The 20,129-nt window shown below is 45.2% G+C and overlaps 1 protein-coding gene across 1 annotated transcript in view; it reads right to left on the bottom strand.

The window, feature by feature from the left end:
* Positions 1-19,875, bottom strand: part of runx3 (RUNX family transcription factor 3) — a 29,879-nt gene extending 10,004 nt beyond the window's left edge. Inside the window, exons 1-4 of the mRNA XM_073484275.1 lie at positions 18,756-19,875; positions 17,858-18,014; positions 16,414-16,518; positions 3,557-3,703 (exon numbers count right to left, since the gene is read on the bottom strand). Coding sequence (XP_073340376.1) covers positions 3,557-3,703; positions 16,414-16,518; positions 17,858-18,014; positions 18,756-19,013 — 667 coding nt within the window. The 5' untranslated portion in view covers positions 19,014-19,875. The remainder of the gene's footprint in view (positions 1-3,556; positions 3,704-16,413; positions 16,519-17,857; positions 18,015-18,755) is intronic.
* Positions 19,876-20,129: the final 254 nt, after the last annotated feature.

The raw sequence follows: 20,129 nt of genomic DNA, 5'->3' as shown, positions 1-20,129 counted from the left end.
CTAATTTCCTGTCCCGCTCTCGCTTCTAATTGGCTGATCATGTCATTCTGGATGTGTGAATTAGTGTGAGCCTCTCAGCCGCGGCGGTAGCAGAGTGCCGCCTCGAACCTGGGGGGTCGGCCAGCTTGTTTATGTGGAGTAAACAGTGTGGTCACTGTGGACAAGGCGGGAGGGGCATAGCTGTGTCGGGCTCCATCAAACAGGACTTTCTCAAGCTAGGTCCGGTCCAGAGGCCACAGCCTGAACATACTGAACAAGAGGGCCAAAGCACAGCTGCAGCAGATGTGTGCCAGTTGTGCAGGAGGAAGTAGCAACATTCGTGTCACTAATAGAAAATCTTTCTTATTTTGAATTAGAAGTTGCAGCATGAATGCTGAGTACATTTAAAAAAGAAGAGTGTAATATATTATGTCTCCAAGATCCTACTGACATTTTTAATAACATCAACACATGGATCAGACATTCAGACAAGCACACACACTTGTGCAGACACACACACACACTGTTGGGCCCTCATCAAAGCGCTGAGCACTTGACTTGATGGCGGAACGTTATGCTAGTATCTGATATTCATCTTCAGAGAGGAACACACAGGTGTTGGAACAAATAACATGTTAAATGATACCACCTCAAAAGTGCCAGGACTTTTTTTGTTGGATGATTAAATTGCTGCTGAATGCCTTTTTTTCTCCCCCCTCTCTTGCTGTTAAAACACATTTAAGTTAAAAGAGCCGCTTTCGTCTCGGCCGTCTGTCAGAGGCTGTGCCAGGGGCTTGTTCAGTTTTGTCTGCATTTAAAATGGAACAAGGTAAAACTGGAATCTGTTTTCTACCTTGCTCTTCGAGGAAAATCTAATTTTCTATCATCTGTTTGCTTTTCTTATGAGTGGAAAGACCTGTGCGTATTATAAATGCAATGTCATGGTTAGGTGTTTGAGAGTGACCGACATGTTGTATCAGAGGAAGAAAAAAAAACTGCCACCCACAGACACATACAGTATAGTATACACATGTACCTCCCTTGAGGTTTTAAAAAACCAGAATAACAATTTAGTACTAGATTGTCTGAGTGTCAGATTTTCCCGACTGCACTGGTTGAACCACGCATTCTCAACCACACACACACACACGCACACGCACTCCCTCCCTCCCTCCCTCCCTCCGCCCTAGCTGAGAATCATTCCACATGTCTAGCAGGCTTACCTGTGGCCACAGAAGAACAAAAACAAGCAGCGAATGCAGCGTCTGCCAGCGAGCAGGAGTCCTGTCACTGCATGCACTGTAATGAGCTCTTAATTACCCTGTCTGTCTGGGGCACTAACAGAGAACTTGCAACACAAGCACAGAATTGTGTATGTGTGTGTTTTGTATTCTCAATGTGCCTATGGTGCAATCTGCTGTGTGTGTATGTGTGAGAATGATTTAAGAATCCAGGGTAGCATTGAGCAGATGTCTGGAGACACGTCCTGTTGACAAGAAAACCGAGACAGTATTTCATAGCTCAGACAACAAAATGAAGCAAGGAGGCTTTAGGAGGAGATGACACTGTATTTTCTTATTTAGTCGTCTTCAAGGGGAAAACGCGAGGTTCCAGCCGCCGGGATAATGGAAAACATCTTTTGTAACAGTGAGATGGGAATCCATTTAATTATAACGTGTTGATGGGCGATCTATCACCCGGCAATTCTCAAACAAACAGGCCCCGGGATTTAAAGTATCTGCAAAATACAACAGAGTCTGGCAGGGCTGCCAAAAGCAGAGACGTGTGTGCTGTTGATATGTAAACACTTCCCTGTGTCTCTGAATGGGATTTATTACAAGAAGTCTATTTTTGTTTGAGCTTTGCTTGTAATGCTGTACTGTTGTTGTCTGTGCATGATTCCCTACACATAACAGGAGCGCGACATACATTTCCAGTCTGCTGCTCAGACGCTCCAACAGATAGACGGAGGGAGGGAGAAGGGCTCTGTTATTTAATTATTTTACCACTCTTGCCCTGCGGTGTGCCGTCATGACGCTAATACCACAGATTAAGGTGTGTGGTTTTTACAACCCTTCCCCTCGTCTGCCTCACACACACACACACACTTTTTAAAGACGGCCTACACTCACTGGCAGCTGCAACGTGAAGCTCAAGGCCTTTAACTGCGTCTGATAGCTCCAACTGCTGTTAATGTGTTGTGTCTGCTCACATTGTATGTACTGTACATGTGTGTGTTGCAACATCGCAGCTCTTTGAAGCCTGACAAGCCTCTGACACTCTAATTCCTGCCCTAATCCTGCGCAAGGCAGACGAGAGCAGAGCAAAGAGTGGTTCTTCGCCTGCTGTCTGGACCAAGTCTATACACCTCTCTCTGCCGACCGGGAGCCCCCCCTCGTATTCGAGTCTGCCCTCAGAAACTTAAAGCTCCCAGTATAAGCTTAGCTGCAGGGGGCTTTTTATTGGCAGACAACCTGCAGAGCTCACGCCAACCTCTAAGTCGTCAGAAAATTATCATCACACTGGCCGTATTGTGTTGAAGCTTCACAGCGTTTATTTTCAGCTTGGTGTTTCTAAAATGGCTGACATGTTTTCTCCTGGGTACAGCCTGTGTGAGGGAACAAAATCAATATCAACAGTAAGTAACGACATGTGTTCTCCGCAGTCAGCTGTTATATAGGCCCATACTGGTGACTCACTGCTGGCTAAGATGAACACAAGGCCAAACACCAGTGCATGGCTGATAGAGGTCCACCCACAGGTCCCAAACAAGCCCTCCTGTACACAGCAGCATGCTGATACAAAGATAATGAGGTTCATTAGCTAGTATGAGAACCAAGGAGTGTGTGTGTGTGTGTGTGTGTGTGTGTGTGTGTGTGTGTGTGTGTGTTTAGTCTGCATGCGTCCAGACATGGCATCCTGTTAAAAAGGCTCTGACATATGACGGAGAGTGAACACTCATCCTCATTCTGACCATCACCCACGCAGCTGTCCGCATGAAACAACCCCTCCCCTCCATCGCACCACCTCAGTCTGACTCTCACCCCCCCACCCCCCGGCCCCTGCACATTCGACCAGTCTGAGTGTGACGTGATTGCCAAGGTAGCGGGCGGCTGCTACATTCCTGAGGCTGTAGTGTGCAGAGGCCAGCTTCAGCACCCAGGCCAAGCTTGGCTGGCAGCGCCCACCATGCCACCTGGCCACAGACTCAACCCTGCGCACTGTGGGGCCCGGACCCACCAACGCAGGGCATCCGGGGACAGAGCTGACACGAGCTTCCACTCGGACGGCCAACACATATAAGAGCTCCCAGATCAGTGGAAGAGAAGTCGCAAGCCCCCTGTGGAGGAAACGCACATGAAGTGCTCTTGGCGTAGTTTAATGCCGGGTGAACAGGATGTACTGTGTTGATGTATCGCAGATTTGTATTACAGATTACTTACCCTTTGGCCTAATAAAATTGAAAAGGTTGTTTTATTAAAGGAGTTATTTACTCCTAAGTAATGGCCGTTAATGTGATCTGATTTTAGCGCAGTGCTGGTGATTTTGGTTGCCTGTGGTTATCAGTGGTCCTCACCTTGTGTGGTACTGAGGTGGGATTGGTGGATGGGGCGAGGATTATTGTTCACCGGGCCTATTCGCATACTCCGCTGGTAGCGCTCGATCTCTGACAGCCTGTCCGAGAACTGCATCTTCTGCGGGTCTTCTAACTTCACTCTGTGCCCTGAAACAGTGACAGAAAGAGGACGGGTAAGAGAGGAATCAAGGACTTGCCAGTTTACCACCTACACAACCAGGAAAATGGCACTTGATGTTTCCAGAGTTGTACAAAAATAGCAAAAACAATAACAAGAGTCCTGTTGGAAAACCTTTCCTACTCCCCGATTTTTTAATGGAGCTGGGCACATTGACATGCTCTGGCAAAGATCTTCTTTTTGCCTGTTTAACTGTAATAAGTGTAAAATTGACTTGGACTGTGAAGGTCATTGTACTTCACACACACTCACACAGGATGAAATTATATAAGGCGGGGGAAAGAGAGACACCGTCACAGTGTTTTTCAGCTTCCAAATACAAAAATATTTTTTGAATGTTAGCAGACCTTGAAATACATTGGCTAGACACTAAGTGTTACCCAAGCTGCACCTGCTGCCGCGTCATCCACAGATAAGACTGATAACAGTAGTGGTTGGAAATGATTACTTGAGGAATGCTGCTCTCCCTGAACCGAAAGTCTAAGAAATAAAACTATGACCTGTTAGATTAGACATGTCTACGAGCTGATTAAGTTATCTTTGCTTACCTTGCTTTAAAAACGAGAAATAGTGAGTAGATCTACCCCCAATAACCAACCCACTCACAAACACACACACACACACACACACTCAGGTCTGACTAACAGCACTTAGTCAGAAGGAAACACCCAGACAGGGCTACCAGACCGTGTAGTCATCGGTTTTGAACATAACGGATAAAAAAGGACAGAAAGAGAAAGAAAGAAAGAAAGAGAACTTTTTTAGATCTGAGTGTGTGCATATGTGTGTGTGGGCGGGGGGTGAGAATAAACTAAGTGAAGTGTATCTGCTGCATCTCTTTTATCCAGACCCGGAGAACTAACCAACACACTTAGCGCCCCTATCACTTTGATGTCCCATTCAGGGAGATGGTCAGGGGAAAAAAAAGCCTCTGATCATGCCTTTTATGTAGACACACACATGCGCAGACGTGTACAAATACACATGTTCACATACACACACGCTCTACATGCGAACACACCTTAAATGTCAGACGTGAGTCCGGATGAGGGCTATGCCTCTAATGGGAGGAAGAGATTTTAATGTAACTATCAATGCACCAAAACTGTGTGTGAACCAGCATGTATACATTCTGTGGTTTTCTCCCTGGCATCTCTACAGAGTAGCCTAATGTGAAGTAATGGCTGGATTTGAATATTTTATCACTATATAAAGGGGGCAAGGCAGACGGACCAATATGGATTTTGCCCGTCCTTTCTCTCCACTGACCCATGGGCAATATATCTTCCCTCGGAGGCTGACCCATGGGTAAAGTTTCCTCTCGTTTACCGCTCTGTCCATTTGTTTGTGCCCACTGCCTCCCCTCCATCCTCTCTTTACGAACTATATAGAAATATCTAACATTGACGGCCCCCAACACACATGCATGCAGACACAGAAAGGCGTAGATTGATGCACAGACATGATGCCTGAACGCAGACAGGCACTGAAATCAAAATCCGCGCTGTCCGTGCTGTACTCTTTTTTTTACTCACACCCGCTGATCAGCAGTTACGTTGCACTTTACGTGTGTGAGAAAGAGAAAGACTCAGTCATGACTAATCTGTCTGAGCAGAGACAGCAGTTCTGTTGCTGCTCTCCAGCTGTTTGTTTTCCAGAGCATTAGGACGTTGGACGCCAAAGGAAAGGAACAGTGTGTGTTTGTGTGTGTGTGTGTGTGTGCGTGTGTGTGTGTGTGTGATTCCACCCTCTGGCCCACCAATTTGCTCCGTGCCGTTACTCAGAAACATACCCACACACTCACTCTCTGATATCGTTTTTATTCACACTCACACTCTTTAAACTGTGATGGAAGGAATGAAGGCCTACGTTCTCACTCTATCCTCCTCTCTCTCACTCTCACTCACACTCACACACACACACACACAACGCCAGGTCCGGGCTCCATCACCCACATAGACACTGTGGCTACTGTCTGTTCCAGGCCAGAGCAGGGGCGGCCAGGGGAAGCAGCCCTCCAAATATAGCCGCTATATGTGTCCTTGTGTAGTTATTAAGAGATTTACACCACCTCAAACGGCTGAGGTCAGGGAAATGATACATCCCGTCGCTCTCTGGTTGGAAAAAAAGACAGACGAGCAGGGGGAAAAAAATGATAATTGGTCAGTTTTTCTGTGGCCAATGGTGGTCTAGGTTGAATTGGCCGGCTCTTTAGGGATGAAAGTGATCATTCAGCCGCCCACAAACACACGCTTCTTGAGCCGAGCTGCGGATCCCTTGGCCCAGTTCCAGTTGGCAGGGACACGCTGCGTTTGGCGACACACTGTTTGGAGCTTCCAGTAGGGGCTTTAGTGGGCTGTGAGAGGGTGATTTTTTGGGAGAGCTTCATTAAAACGAGGCCTGGAGCTTATTAACCCGGGGCCTACAGTTGCTGTTAACACCACTAATCAACGGGGAGGCGGCCCAAAACTTTCTTTTTGCTTTCTCCTCTGTTTTTCTCTCTGCCTTTGTCTCTTGGATACTTAAAATAAGCAAATCAGGAGGGCAGCACACGCAGACATACTTCCTGTCATCCTTTTTAAGACAGATTGTTTGGACTGTAACTACTAAGGAAGCAAACTTTTTTGCTTTCAATTTGCATCTATGTGCATTTTGCAAGATTATTTTTCCTTTTTCCTCATAAAACATACAGTTGTTATCTCAATTTCATTCATTTCATACAGGGTTGACTGATTCTGAGTTAAAATGTTTGTTTTTCATTAACGTGTGATTTAAAAAAATGAATTATGTAAAATCCCTCCTTTAAACTGATAACTTCTGGAAGAAAACAACATCACTCACCGCAGAAAAGTTTTAAAAACTCTCTGCTAGAACACACTAGAGACTCGACCTGTATCTTCCAGTTAAACCTTGTGTTAATGCGCTCTCTTTGGCCAGTTGACCCGGCCTGTAGCCACAGTGTGTCTGCTCCGACCGCCAACATTTGACTTCTACTCTACAGTGCCGGGGGCCAGAGGGGTGCCGGCACTCCACACCGGCCCCATTTCAGAGGGGTTTCTGTGGTCGGATGAATATTTAATGTGTCAGGGTGCACTTAGGAGAGAATGCCGTTGTTTTTCTCTCTATGATATCATAACCACAAGATAGAGCTGGGAGATGGGGGCCAATGCACACATGAGGCCTAAACAGCAGCGCTCAATACGCACCCAGATCCGAAATGGATGCTAAGGGCTGTAGATTTACTAGCCTCCTCTCAGAGTGGCGGTTGAATCATCTGAAAGCATTATGGAAGTCTATGAAGAACAAATAAAATGCATGATATAAAATGTCTGGTATTAACGATGTACTGAAAGACGATGGCTTTGTTTTGAAGACATGGGTGTGCCGCTCTCAGCCTTGCTTTGTTTTGTGCATGCATGTATGTGTGTGTGTGTGTGTGTATGTGTCTTTTTATTTCCTGATAGCTCCAGAATAACCTGAGATATTGCCTTGCTCTTTTGCCCTCGTGCTATAAAGCCGTGGAGACAGGTTCAAGCTTTAAGCGATGTGAAAAGTGTGAAGTTACTTCTCATGAGGTTGCACCTGATGCTCTAAGAACAGCAAACGCCTCCGAGTTTTGCCCAGCCTTGCCTGCACAAAGCCTATATCTGCTCAACACAGAGACAGTGTTTGCTCAGTGAGGTGACAGCCAGGCCTTAAACACCGACACCACAGCTGAATGATCACCCAATATGACCTGTTTCCTTCCTTCATCCCCCACTTTTTCTCTTTTTCACTTCTCCTCTCTTTCGCTCTGTATGTCTGTCCCTGTCTCCATTGAAAGAAAGAAACATATGTTCCCGTCCAAAAGGAGACACATTAAACACAAGCTCTTTTTCAAGGGCTGGGCGCTTTTCAGAGGCAAAGTGAAACTCTATCTGGACGGCAAAGGGCAATACGTGCTTTGGCCCCGGCCCAAGTCTGCACTGAATATATTTGAAGTGTAAATATTTGTATTCGACGTATAAATGGACTTGATAGGCCCCTGATAACAGGCTAGGATTGATTTGGAGTGCAGGTATCACACTAAAAACTATGTCTGGACTGTAAAGTCTATGTAAGTATGCTATAGGATTACACAAAAATGTAAGAAGCTTGTGTGATTCTCATATGAACATTACTGTGATTCCATCTTATAACAGAGGTGTTTTGTGTTGATGACATAGATGATGTTCAAATGAGTAGTAACACAACTTAAAATAGATCTAGCTTTGCTCTTTGCTAAGGTAAGCTCATGCTTCATGATTAAACATAGTGAAAGTTGAGTGTGAGAAAGACACAAGAGCAGCATCCTTATCCAACTTTTGAACCCTGCAGTGAGATGTGGGGCGACAGTTGAACACATGTCGCAGCGAGGCCTACTTGCCTGCGAGCAAACTTCCGTTTGCCCTCAGCAGACACTGGGGACGTTTCAACATCTGTTGAGCAAAGCCTTGTACACCTGTCTTCCTCTTCCTCCTCTCTAGCAGACCTGAACCCCCATACGTTTTCGTCCCCACCCTGCTTCTTTCCACTGCTCTTTCTTATACTTCCCTTTTAGTTCTATTACCGGCATCACAACGCAGCTCAAAAAGCATCTCTGCAGCAGTGCTACTTGGCACTGTGTTTGCCAAGGCCACCAATCACACCGTTAGGTATTGACAGTGGGGACAAATCAAAGATCTTGTTTTGAGGCTGACCCCGAAGGATGTGGGTTTTACCCTTGGCTGGTGATTGTGGCTGTCTCGTCTGGGCCTAAATGAGTCGACACTAGCTGCACGCAGACATTACACTGCTTTAAATTAATTTACATAACACTCTTGTAACAGTTTCAGAATGAATACATTAAGTTGTATAACTCTATCATTACCATGGATTGAATGCACTGACTATTTATTTCTTGGGAGATAATCTAAGTGTGAGTTGAAGTCTCTGTCACAAACATGACGGCATAAAATCCAGTGGCGAGGGGGGCTTTGTGAATTTCATCTAAGCTCTGAGGAAGAGGTCAGCAAAAGTTTTGGCACACTTATATATGTGTAGTTCACCCTATCTGACCACAGCTGGGGGGATCGTCTGGTCCCTCAGGCAGATGCTTCAGCGTCTCTCTGGGGACATAAGCGGTGTGAAAATCCCCCTCGCAGGCCTGAAAACAAGCTGCTCACAGCGGAAGTTGCTACATGAGACTGTTTGAGCAAAGAGCGCAGCCTTCCTTTTCTGATAAGGGGATAAAGCTGTTTGCGTGTGTCTGTGTATGTGTGTGTGTGTGGAACAGAAGCAGTACCACACAAGGACAGCCCTACAGCGAGGCAGGTTGAGGCAGGCTGATTGAGTGGAGGGGTAACAAAATAAGGCCCAATGCACCCGGATTCTCCAACAATACAACAAGGCCTATAGCACGCTGAGAGCAATCATCCCTCTTTTGTCCCACCATTCCATACTCTGTGTGTGTGTTTGTGTGTGTGTAACTGTTTTTTACACTGGAGTTGAGGCGTGTTGGGGTTGATATGAGCAGGGCTGTTTTTCAGCCCTTTTTGGCTGCTTGCCTGCAAACTTTGCAGATTTCCCAGTGCTGCTGCTGCTGCTCTGGCCTTGCCGAGCACAGAAGGCCTATTTGGCTCCGGTGACAGATCATATTAAAGCAATAAGCTGCTTTGAGTGTGTTATTTTAGCTCTAATGGTGAATGGGGTTGTTGTGCGTGCCTGTGTGTGTGTGTACGTGGTAGTCAGGTTGTTCTGAGCAGCGAGGTGCTGGGGGAAAGGTGGGGGCCTTGTGAGGCTGTGGGAAAGGAAAGCAAGCTGCCGCTGTCACATACATCAATGCAACGCCAGCAGATGTGTCAAACGGCTTCGCGTTCACACCTCCGTGCATACTAGGTCACACACAAAGATGTGCAACAAGTGTGCATTTGCCCCTAAACATGCACAGTTCCACAGAATGACAATTCATATTCCAGGTGGGTCAGTAAATGTGTGAAATGTCATATGTGTGAATTTTCCACTGTGTAGGCATGCATATATTTCACTTTCAGTCCTGTCTCTTTATTTATCATGTTAGTGGACTGCTGCAGTAGGTTGACCTCTCCTTTTCTGAGATGTTTTCAGCCTATTTTGACGAGCCAAGGCTTTACCTCTGTGTTTACCCAGAGGATTACAACCTTCTCCGCACTTGGAAGCAAAAGAAAGATCTTGCTACACCTATTATTTGCTCTCTGTTCCTAACCATCAAGACCCAGAAGAAATAAATATCCAACAAAACCGCAGGTCGGCGGTACACAGCGTCTTTTCCAGTAACCAGCAGGTGCCTTCTTCCCACAACCTGCCCCCCCCACTCCACCCCCGTCACCAACTGCCCCAACACACAGAAAACGGTTTATTGTCATAATGCAGCAGGGGAGAAAATATTCCTCCACTCATGGGCCATTTATTTTTCTAAATGCAGAACGGAACTTTTATTGAATTACAGCTGAAAGGTTGTAATGGCTCCCGCCCGTATGGGTCAGTGTAAATAAGGAAGAGTGAGCACACACAGAGTGGGCATTTTACTTCCCCTCATAGGTAGGTAAACAGGAAAGACGCTTGGCCGGTGAGTCTAGAAGGGAGTGTGTAGGGAGAGTAGGTGGAGAGGGGTTGGCTGAGCTTGTCAGCAATTCTGAGAAAATGTCCTCTAGTTGCATCATCAAAGAGAATTAAAAGCGCTGTCTGGGGCCTCTGTAAATAATTCGGTAGTTGCTAGTGCGTCCTGCTGCTCTATCTGGCGTCAGCAAATATGGGGTGGAAATTTTGTCTGAGTGGAAAACGAAAGGGCATCTCGCCCCGAGGCCATTGTGTTTGTCTCCAACAGTCATCAACTGGCCCAAGGAGGAGACGTCGCGCTGTTTGAAAATGTTAGACAATGTTCTTCTTTTTCCTGTTTCCAGCACAAACTCAGGCATTGACGCTGCTGCAGCACGTTGAAGAGCAAACAGAGGCAGTGAGGAAAGAAGAAAAGTGCCAGTAATAGACTAATAGGTACATTTTCTTTGTTTACATCTCAGTTTAGTTGAGGTATTTAAACTAATTAGCTCCGCTTTCACAGGAAAGCCTAAGTACAAAAGCCTAAGTAGGATTACCAGCAGCTGTGTGTGCATTTGTGTGTGTGTGTGTGTGTGTGTGTGTGTTTGTGCGTGCAGCCCTCAAAGGGAGTTGGCCTTAAAGCTTCTAGATGTGGTTAAGGTGGCAACAGTGGTCAAAGAGCTTCCATCTCAGTCCTTTATTTACTCTCCCACAACAACATTTGATTATATTACAGATGCTTTCATGTCTGTCCCATCACGCTTTTAATGGCTCTGACAACCTCGTCCACATCTAACTTTAAAACTCATGAAAATGTCTTACAAAATAATTAATAATTGAGCGTGATTGGCTGTCTCTAATGCGCAGACATCTTGCATGACTTCTGTAGGAAACTGTCCTCATGACATGCGCCACCCATCACAAGCCTCAGAATGTTTTGTCCCGACACACAAGTCCCTCTCTGAAATCAGTCCAAAACCTATTCAGTATGCACTGCTGCATTCCAGTGGATTTATCAGTTGGCCAATATTTGCTCTACTTCTAATCACTGAGGCCAAGTATGACGCGTCTTGAGTGACCCCAGGGAAGAGGAACACCACAGTCGACGGCAGCCAGTCGCTACAGACGCCACAGCGTGTCGTTTTCTTAAGAGGTCATGAAATCTTGTCTTTATCTGCTCCCATCTGTCTGTCAGTGGTATTAAACCAGAATATCTTCTCTACCAAATCATAAATTGGGTAGTCATGAGTTGTGCGTGGGTGTGTGTGTGTGTGTGATGGTGTGCATTCGTAAACCACTATGTCTCTAGGTTATACATATGGGAGTCACAGCGAGCTATTAGAAGTCAGGAAAGCACCCAGCATCAGACATGCCACTGTTTTTTCCCCTCCCCTGGCACTGATACACCTGTAGGCCTTTCTTTCAAAGACACCCCATCTCCATTTTCAGACATCAAAGTTGCCTTTGAGAGAGCAATTCGCAGCGAGGGCGAGCCTTTCATGTGATTTGTGGAGCATGGGCGTGGCCCGTCGGGGGCCGACTTAAAAAGATGGACGCACCTGGCAGGTGTATGAAGCGAGCACACGCACAAGCAAACGCAACAACACACATGCTCATCTCTTTGTTGACTTTACAGAGAGACTGCAATATCACAGGAAAAATAACACAGCAAATGTCATTGTTTGTCTATTTGCATACTTTGAACAGTCTGTGTGCCAAATGCAAATAGAATCAACCCGCCAACTCCAACACGCACCCCCCCCCACCACAGCCGCCCCGACTCTGCCACCCCCACGCCCACCATTCTCCTCCTGGAGTTGTGTGATGAACACACCCAGCCGAGTAAACAGAGGCAACAAAACACGACAGCACTTGTGTGATTTCGACGGATGCGTGGGCCCATGGGTGGGAAGGTGTGTGAGCTCTATCTGAACGTATGCAGGTATTGCATGTGCGCTGACAGTTTGATTTAATTCTACCTGGGTTAAAAAAAAAAAGTGATATATGATTATTCAGTCAGATTCAGCTGTAAATTTTGTTATCATTATTTTCATTAATGAAAATCTAATCTGATTATTTTCAGGGTTAAAGGAGCTCTATGCAGTTTTGGAGAAGAAATTCAAACTCACTTTTGAATTTTGATATTTACAATATTAACGAGGTAATAATATAAACTCAGAAATATTTATTTTTTCCATAACTGCATAACATAACAAGCTGTTCTCAGTGGAAAATAAGGTCCCAACAACTCTGTTTGAAGCTAGAAAGTTGGCAGGGTCCGTCAAATTTAAACAAACTAAAATAGTATGAAATTGTGTTGTCCTTTAAGATCAGTTTGTTTACTCATTTTATTCAGTCATGAAAACAAAGAGAGTTTGCTTATTTAGTTTGTTTAGACAAAAAAAAATCATTCAGTTTCTCTTCTGATTAAAATATCTTCCCCAAAACTACAAACTGCATCTTTATTCAACTAATGGTTTAGTCTATTAATGTAAAAAAGAAAAGAAAAAGAAAAATGCTCATCAAATTGCTTCTTTGGTCCAACTAACAGTCCAAAACCCCTACAAAACTATACATGAAAAGGAAAAGCAGAAAATACTCACATTTAAGAAACTGAAACTCGCAAATGTTTGACATTTTTGCTTGAAAATTAAACTTAACCGATTATCAAAATAGTTGGCAATTAATTAAGAGTCAAAGCTCTTGTGACTTCAGCATCAAACACACAGGCCTTTGAGTGCTGATTTTCACACACTGATAACAGCTTTAAATATCTTCTCAGATTTCACAATTTTTTTTTTTTTTACTTCAATCTCAAAATCAGTCATGCATGAAACTTTAGTCACTCGTTCTCAATTCTTTTATGCTATATTTGGATCTTTTCCACGCATCTGTAATTGATATATTTTTTCCTAAAGATTCATGAACTTAAAAAAATGAAAAAGGAAATGCTCTCGAGCTAATCATTTTTTTCAGCCCTTAAAAAAGACACACACCGATGACAATTATTTCTGAATTTCACAAGCTCAAATACTTCCGGCCCTTTTTTAATCTCTCTGACGCGGCTGACCTGTGCTGAGTTCATCTTTTCTTCCTGGGGACTGATTCATTTCAGGTCGAGAGATACAGAAATACAAACGGCCCCTCCCCCGTGGGTAAATAAGTAGCGTCTGATGTCATATATAAGTGAGGCGGTGAGAAGGACACCAAAAATATAGTTGTGGTATTAACTGGTGAGAATAACCCTGCAGGGTGCATTAGGTGATGCAGAGGCATGTGGTAGCTGTGACAGAAAGGGAGGGTCTCCACACTTAGGTCATCTGCTTTCCTTTTTGTGCATTTCTTCTTTTTAAGCTCTGCACGCTCTCTCTTGTTGTTGTTAAAGCAGCTTCTCAGACAGAAGTGCAGGCAGACTTTTCTTTTGCAACAGTTGTGTTTCCAGTTTGGCCTCAGCAGAAGTTTGATAATATAGTATGACGGATAGATTGGGGGAGTGGGGGGGGGGGGGGGGTTGATGACGAACGCCGGATGTGTGATGAGGAAATCAGCAGCAAAGCAGACAAAAATACTGAGCTGAACGTTTAGCCTACTGTCTGTTCGGGGACAGAATGCTGTCTGTGTGTGTTTGTGTGTATGTGGGCATGTAAAGAAAAATGAGCGTACACATTTATGCCCGTGTGTCTATACACTTACTGATCATGTGTTTTCAGAAGGCATGGCGTTTCTTTGTTACATTGCCGCAGGCGAGGCACCGCTGCAGTCCTGTCTGTCAGGTTCTCCCAACTATATCAGCAAACATTAATAAAAACCTCCTCCCCGGCTGTGCCAACTCCTGCTGCGGCTCGGCTGGCAGCCATGCAAATGCAGGCCCTGCGCAAACAGCCTGTAAAGCCATGTGCAGGCTGGCCCTGCAGCCTGCCAGCCCTGCGGACAGGTGAGCGCAGCATGGCCAAGTCTGGCTTCAGGCTGTCCGCACTCTATGAATGATAAAGCTGAAATGTACGAGCAACATGGTGCAGCATTGATAAAAAGTAGGATCAAAGCAGTGCTGGAATATATAGCCGTCTGTGAGGATGAGATTTGTAATGAAAAAATGCTGTTAGTTTTATGTGTTGGCAAAAGCGCCTCTCTGCCTCGGCGCTAAACGTTGTACAGCCGATATAATGTGGTGCCTTGTGGTTAAAGAAGAATCTCATTATTTTTATGGCCCTAATAATGTCTGAATGGTAGTGTGTGTTCCTGTGCTTTGACTGTGCCGGAGCATTACTGATATTATACAACTAGAATGTGCTTTTTGTTCAACTATGAGAGGTCTTTTATCTCATCCAGCCACTGATTTCTATTTTGAGTCGTTCAATACACCAGACTCATCTCTGCCTCAGATATGACAATATATAAGACCGATATATATATATATATAATGACCAACAACAACAATATAAATGTGCTGCATTTCTTTTCTATTAACTGTGATCAGCTGTTTGAATTTCCTGGTCTGTTTTCACTGGATGTTTTCATATTTCAGATCAGCTCTATTTCAGCCATCTCAAACATTTGCACAAATCAAATGATCTCTGGTTCCAGGGTGGGTTGAGCTGAAGGAGGTTCTGGTTAGTCAATATTGAAATCATATTCAGATTTTTTTGTTTTTTGCCTTTGCAGAAGTTTATTTTCTGTCGTTCTGTGAATTCCCTCTCAGCGCCGGGTAACAGAGTTTAACAGAGCTCTAAATTCCCCTCGCCCTATATTAAACAGTGTCACTTTATAGCACCCAGCGCCAGTGTAAAAGTAGCACGGCCACTCTGACGGCTCAGCCGGAGCCCTGACATGTTGACAGACAGACAGGAGACCCCCCACCACCACCACCACCACACACACACACACACACACACACACACACAGTGCTTATTATTATCTAGTCCCTCCCTCTTTTGCAGTCTCTTTAATGCCTCTGCAAATAGTGTTCAGCCTGGCAGGTGGGGGTTATGATGCCCCCTCTCTGTGTGCCCCTCATGTGGCACTTGCTACCACTCTCTCTTCCCTGCTGTTCTCTGTTTTGACTGGGCTAAATCCACCCTGTCCCCTTCACAGACATGAACACAAGCCACAGCTATCCACCGTTAAAAACACGATCCCTCCAAAGGTACATCATGAAATCCTACCCATCTCGTCTATCCTACCTTGAGCTCACAGAAAAATTCATACATGCGTGCACCAGCCCTCACCCCCTGACTCATCTGAGTAACTCTACTCGCCCCCATCCCTCACAGCAGCAGCATTAAACCACATGAGGATGTAGCTGTGGCTGAACGGCGGCGCTAACAGCTTTAGCGCGCCTGGGCCTCCCTGCCAGGGCTAACAGTGGCCGGAGTCTGCCCTGTGTTAAATCAACGAGGCACTTATGTGGTCGGTCAGGTACGGGCCCTTCTGACCAGCACTGGGGAAGGTAGGGGCGAGGGGTGGGTGAGGAGGAGGAAGAGGAGGGAGGGAGGGAGGTCGACTGAGCTGAGCCACCTGCGGCTTGGAGACTCACTCAGCTCCTCTTAGTGGTCTTGGGTTATGCCTTAATATGCTTTACAGTTTCCTCTGACTGGGCCTTTCCCTGTGCCCCTGCTGCACACACACACACACACACACACACACACACTCAAACCTGCTACTATACTTGTGAGGACAATGCACTGCCCTACATTCATTCTCTGGAGGCTTACCATAACCGCTACATGCCTAACCCCAACCTCAGCCTAGTCTTAATTCTAATCTTAACCCCAAAACCAAGTCTTAACCCCAAAATAATTCTAGTGGAAACCAAGTTTTTTGCACATGAGGTCGTGTGAACAGATTTATACCTATACCCACACACTATTAGATATGCTCGGTCCATCTGCATATGAGTCATGCAGTTGTTTTAGCATGTAGAGATACTGACACCCACCACTTTCACAACCAGAAGTAGCTGCTTCTGACTGGGTGGCACTGCGACATTCACAAAGCAATGCACTAACAACAATACTGAGAGAGAGAAAGAGAGAGAGAGAGAGTGTGTGTGTGTGTGTGTGTGTGTGTGTGTGTGCGTGCGCGTAGGTGTGTGCGTGCGTGTACTCACTGCGCGGTTCTCGGGGTCCATCCACTGTGACTTTGATGGCGCGGTGGTAGGTGGCGACTTGTGGCGGTCCGGTGAACACCGTGATGGTCAGAGTGAAGCTCTTTCCTGCAGCGCAGCAACATGTCGGTGAGATTTATGGAAGAATGTCATTTTATATTTTATACATGACCCCTGTTTGCAACAATACCTCGTTTGTTCAACTTCAAATCATCACTGGCTTTTTTTTGGTCTTTGAATTAATGAAAAAAAAAAAAAAAAGAGGCCGAGACCACCTCTTTTGATGGCCTGACCGCGGGTATGATTTAAATTATTGAGAGAATGTCTTCCAGATTGTCCGAAAGAGCTTACAGCGATAGTTTATTGTTCAACAAGGCAGGATCTTGCTCCCATGTGCATCGTGCAGCGGGGTCCGGTGCTCGTCCCCGCCTCTGAGAAAGGCATCTCTTGTTAAAAAGAGACTGCGTGGGAGGAAAAAGGAAGAATTCTCTGCTGGGGTAATTGACCACAGAAATGAAAGGTATTAGACTACTTTTTAATTTGGAGATGAGACGCATTTCCCCATTCATTGTTGACAGATTTTTTTTTTTTTTTTTTTTTTTTCTATCATGAGAAGGAAATATTAAAGGCCGACAGGAGGCCGGAAAAGGTTCTGAGAAGGATGAGAGATTTTTGTGAACAATTATTTTTTGCTCAGGATTTCCTCAACGGGCCTCTGTATTGACATCCAAGCCAGTTCGTGTGAGCCTTTTTGCATTATTATAACAGCAATTAAACACAATACCCATAATACTATGCATTAACCTATAAGCTTTTAGGTTGCGGGGGTTGTTTGACTAATTGCCTCGGGACATGAATCGCGAGGTGGTTTATTCATCCACTCCTCAGACTGAGACACCACGTGGATAATTATGTGTATTCCCTTGGATTAAGAAAATTACAGTCACACATCGCAACTGCTCACCGTGACGCAGGCCAGATGTTTCGGATGACACCCGCGGACGTCAGTTGGCAGTGTGGGCACCCGTTGTACCCACACCTAAATGTTTCCAGATCTGCTGTTTCTTTCTTTCTTTTTTCTTTTCTTTGTAATGGACAACAGGCCGAACTTGAGTGAAAAATATTTTTTAAAAGCTGAATTTGAATGGGTCAGCGTTTCCTTTATGTGCGCCTGTGCAACATATTTTGTGACCTAGACGTTTAATAATTGTTCACATTCACTAAAAATAATAACATGCTGTCAGTTGTCAGTCGTTATTCTACTTAGAGGCAGGAATATGATCCATTATTTTATTATGAGCGCGTTTCCAAATGGTGCTGCAAATGTCATCACAAGCAGTCTTCTCTCACTGTATGTGTGCAGGCCTCTGTGTGTGTGTGTGTGTGTGTGTGTGTGTGTGTGTGTGTGTGTTTGTGTGTGAGAGAGAGAGTGAGGATTTCAACTCACCGCGTCCGCTCCTGCCCACGAAGCGCAGGTCGTTGAAGCGGGCCACCTGGTTCTTCATCACGGCTGAGGCGTTCCTCAGCTCGGCCGAGTAGTTCTCGTCGTTCCCGGCCATCACGGTGACCAGAGTCCCGTCGGGGACATCACCGAGAGCCACAACCTGCACGCACAGGAGAACAGGAGAAAAGAAAGCCGGCGGTCACTCTGGGTCACCAAACCAAAATGTACACACTGCTGCGCGTAAAAACCGCATCCGGATCCCATAATAATGAGGAGGAATATCTCCACAAATTCAGCACCATGTCAACAATAAATCAACACATAAATTGTAAAGCTGTGAGATTTCATTAGGTAGAATAGACACCAGTTAAATGTAAACTGCTGACATTTTAATATAACATATATTTAACTATTACCTGCGATATTACTGTTATTTAGCCACGATGCAAGGCTTACTATTGACACAAGCCACAAATATTTAAAAAGAATTAAAAGTATTTATAATACCGACGAGTATAATAATAAAAACTTGGGTTCATATCTTTTTGTTCAGACTTCTTTTCATTTCCGACCTCTTATCTGTAATCATTTCTGGCCCAGTGTAGGATGTTTTTATTCTGGATGGTTCCGTTTAAAGCCAATAAAAGCACAGCCTATCTATACTTATAATAATTTAATATCCTGCAAAAATGAATTATACAGAAATAGAAAAGCACAACATGCAGGACTCACTCATATTTCTAAATAAATGTAATTAAATTGCCCCGTTAAAATCGTTCTGCTCTCTCTTAAATTAGTTTTTAAAGTCTTTTCTCATGCATTCCCCGCAGTTATAAAAACCACAGTGTGCGTCATTAAAATAAAACTATAATAAATGATAATTAGAAGCCATGCGTCTTGCCTTGAAAGCCACGGGGAGCGTCTTGTTGCACCTCCAGTGAGATGGCAGGACGGAGCAGAGGAAGTTGGGACTGTCGGTCCGAACCAGCTCGCCGGCGTGGTCCGCCAGGACGTCCACCACATTCCTGGTGTCCGGTCTCGTCCTGAGGGGCCCCGGGGTGGCCATGGCCCCGTTGCTGTCTCCAATCTTGCTGCAGGGGAAGGACGTGGAGGGCGGCGTGAACCGTCTGGTGGTGGGCGGCTCTACGGGAATATGCATCACAACAGCTTGGGTCAGTGCCACCTGACTGGGTTGTATCAGAAAAGTGGGACTCTTTGGGAGAAAAACGGTTTGATTTCAGTCTCTTTTTCCTCCAGACGCGGCTGGTGTCAGGAGTCCACCGTGTGAGCGCAGAGGATGGAGGCGAGTGCGCGCTACGTGTGAGTGAAAAAAGCCTCACTACCTTAATAGAAACAATAAAGTCTGATGACTGTGCTAGATCATCTGCACAGGATGTGTCAGCCTGAGGAACATCAGGGTTTCTTTGTTTTCACTAGCTTCAGCAAAAAAGCACAACGTCTCTCACAGTGCTGAACTTGTGTTATATCGGCGCTCTTATCTGTCGCACACTTGATGGACAGTTTCACCCGACTGCACACGATATATCAACACCACAAACTATCTGAGCCCTTAGTCTATAATCTCAAATCAATGAATGAATCCCCTAAATAATCTATCGCCGATGTGTGACAGTCTGTTGGCAGGAATCAGGTAATCCAGCCGTGATGCACAAAGTTAGACAATCCAGCTGAATGACTTTTTCGGATTAAACTTTTTTTTAAAAAATAAAGTCGACTAAAGAGCCAAACGCTTCGGATCTCACCAGACTCCGCTGAAAAAAGCCGTCAAACTAAATTTATCTGAAGTTGAGGCACATCAGTCCTTTTCTTGCGTAAAAGTTCTTCCAACTTTATCCTCGTTGGATCTCCCCCCACAAAAAAAGAACAACAACGACAATCTGGTATGAGATGAAGCGCCCCGTCGCTCCTGTTGAGTTTCCTTTAAAGTTATCCTTTTAGCGCAGGAGTTACAGGGCGCGAGAAGGAGCCGCGAGGCTGAAAGGAGTGCAGAGTGCCGCGATATTATTTTACCCGAGTCATTTTAGTGTTTAGTGGTTGGGAGTGTGGAGATGATTTCCACCAATGAATCTGCTGGGTTGGGCTTTCACCAGACCAATCAAACTCTCCGCTGCTCCTTCCTCAGCCGCCGTGCTGTTGTTACACACGAGCTGAATTATTGATACATATCTGTGCTCTTGCGTGCCTGCGTGTGTTATTATACGGCATATAGACACATGTTAACACGATGCAGGGAGGCAGTAAGAATTTTTTTTTT

This window comes from Pagrus major, chromosome 16 (assembly GCF_040436345.1).
Source record: "Pagrus major chromosome 16, Pma_NU_1.0".
Classification (NCBI taxonomy): Eukaryota; Metazoa; Chordata; class Actinopteri; order Spariformes; family Sparidae; genus Pagrus; species Pagrus major.
Note: the sequence above shows the minus strand (reverse complement) of the source record. Positions and strands in the feature narration are given on the sequence as shown.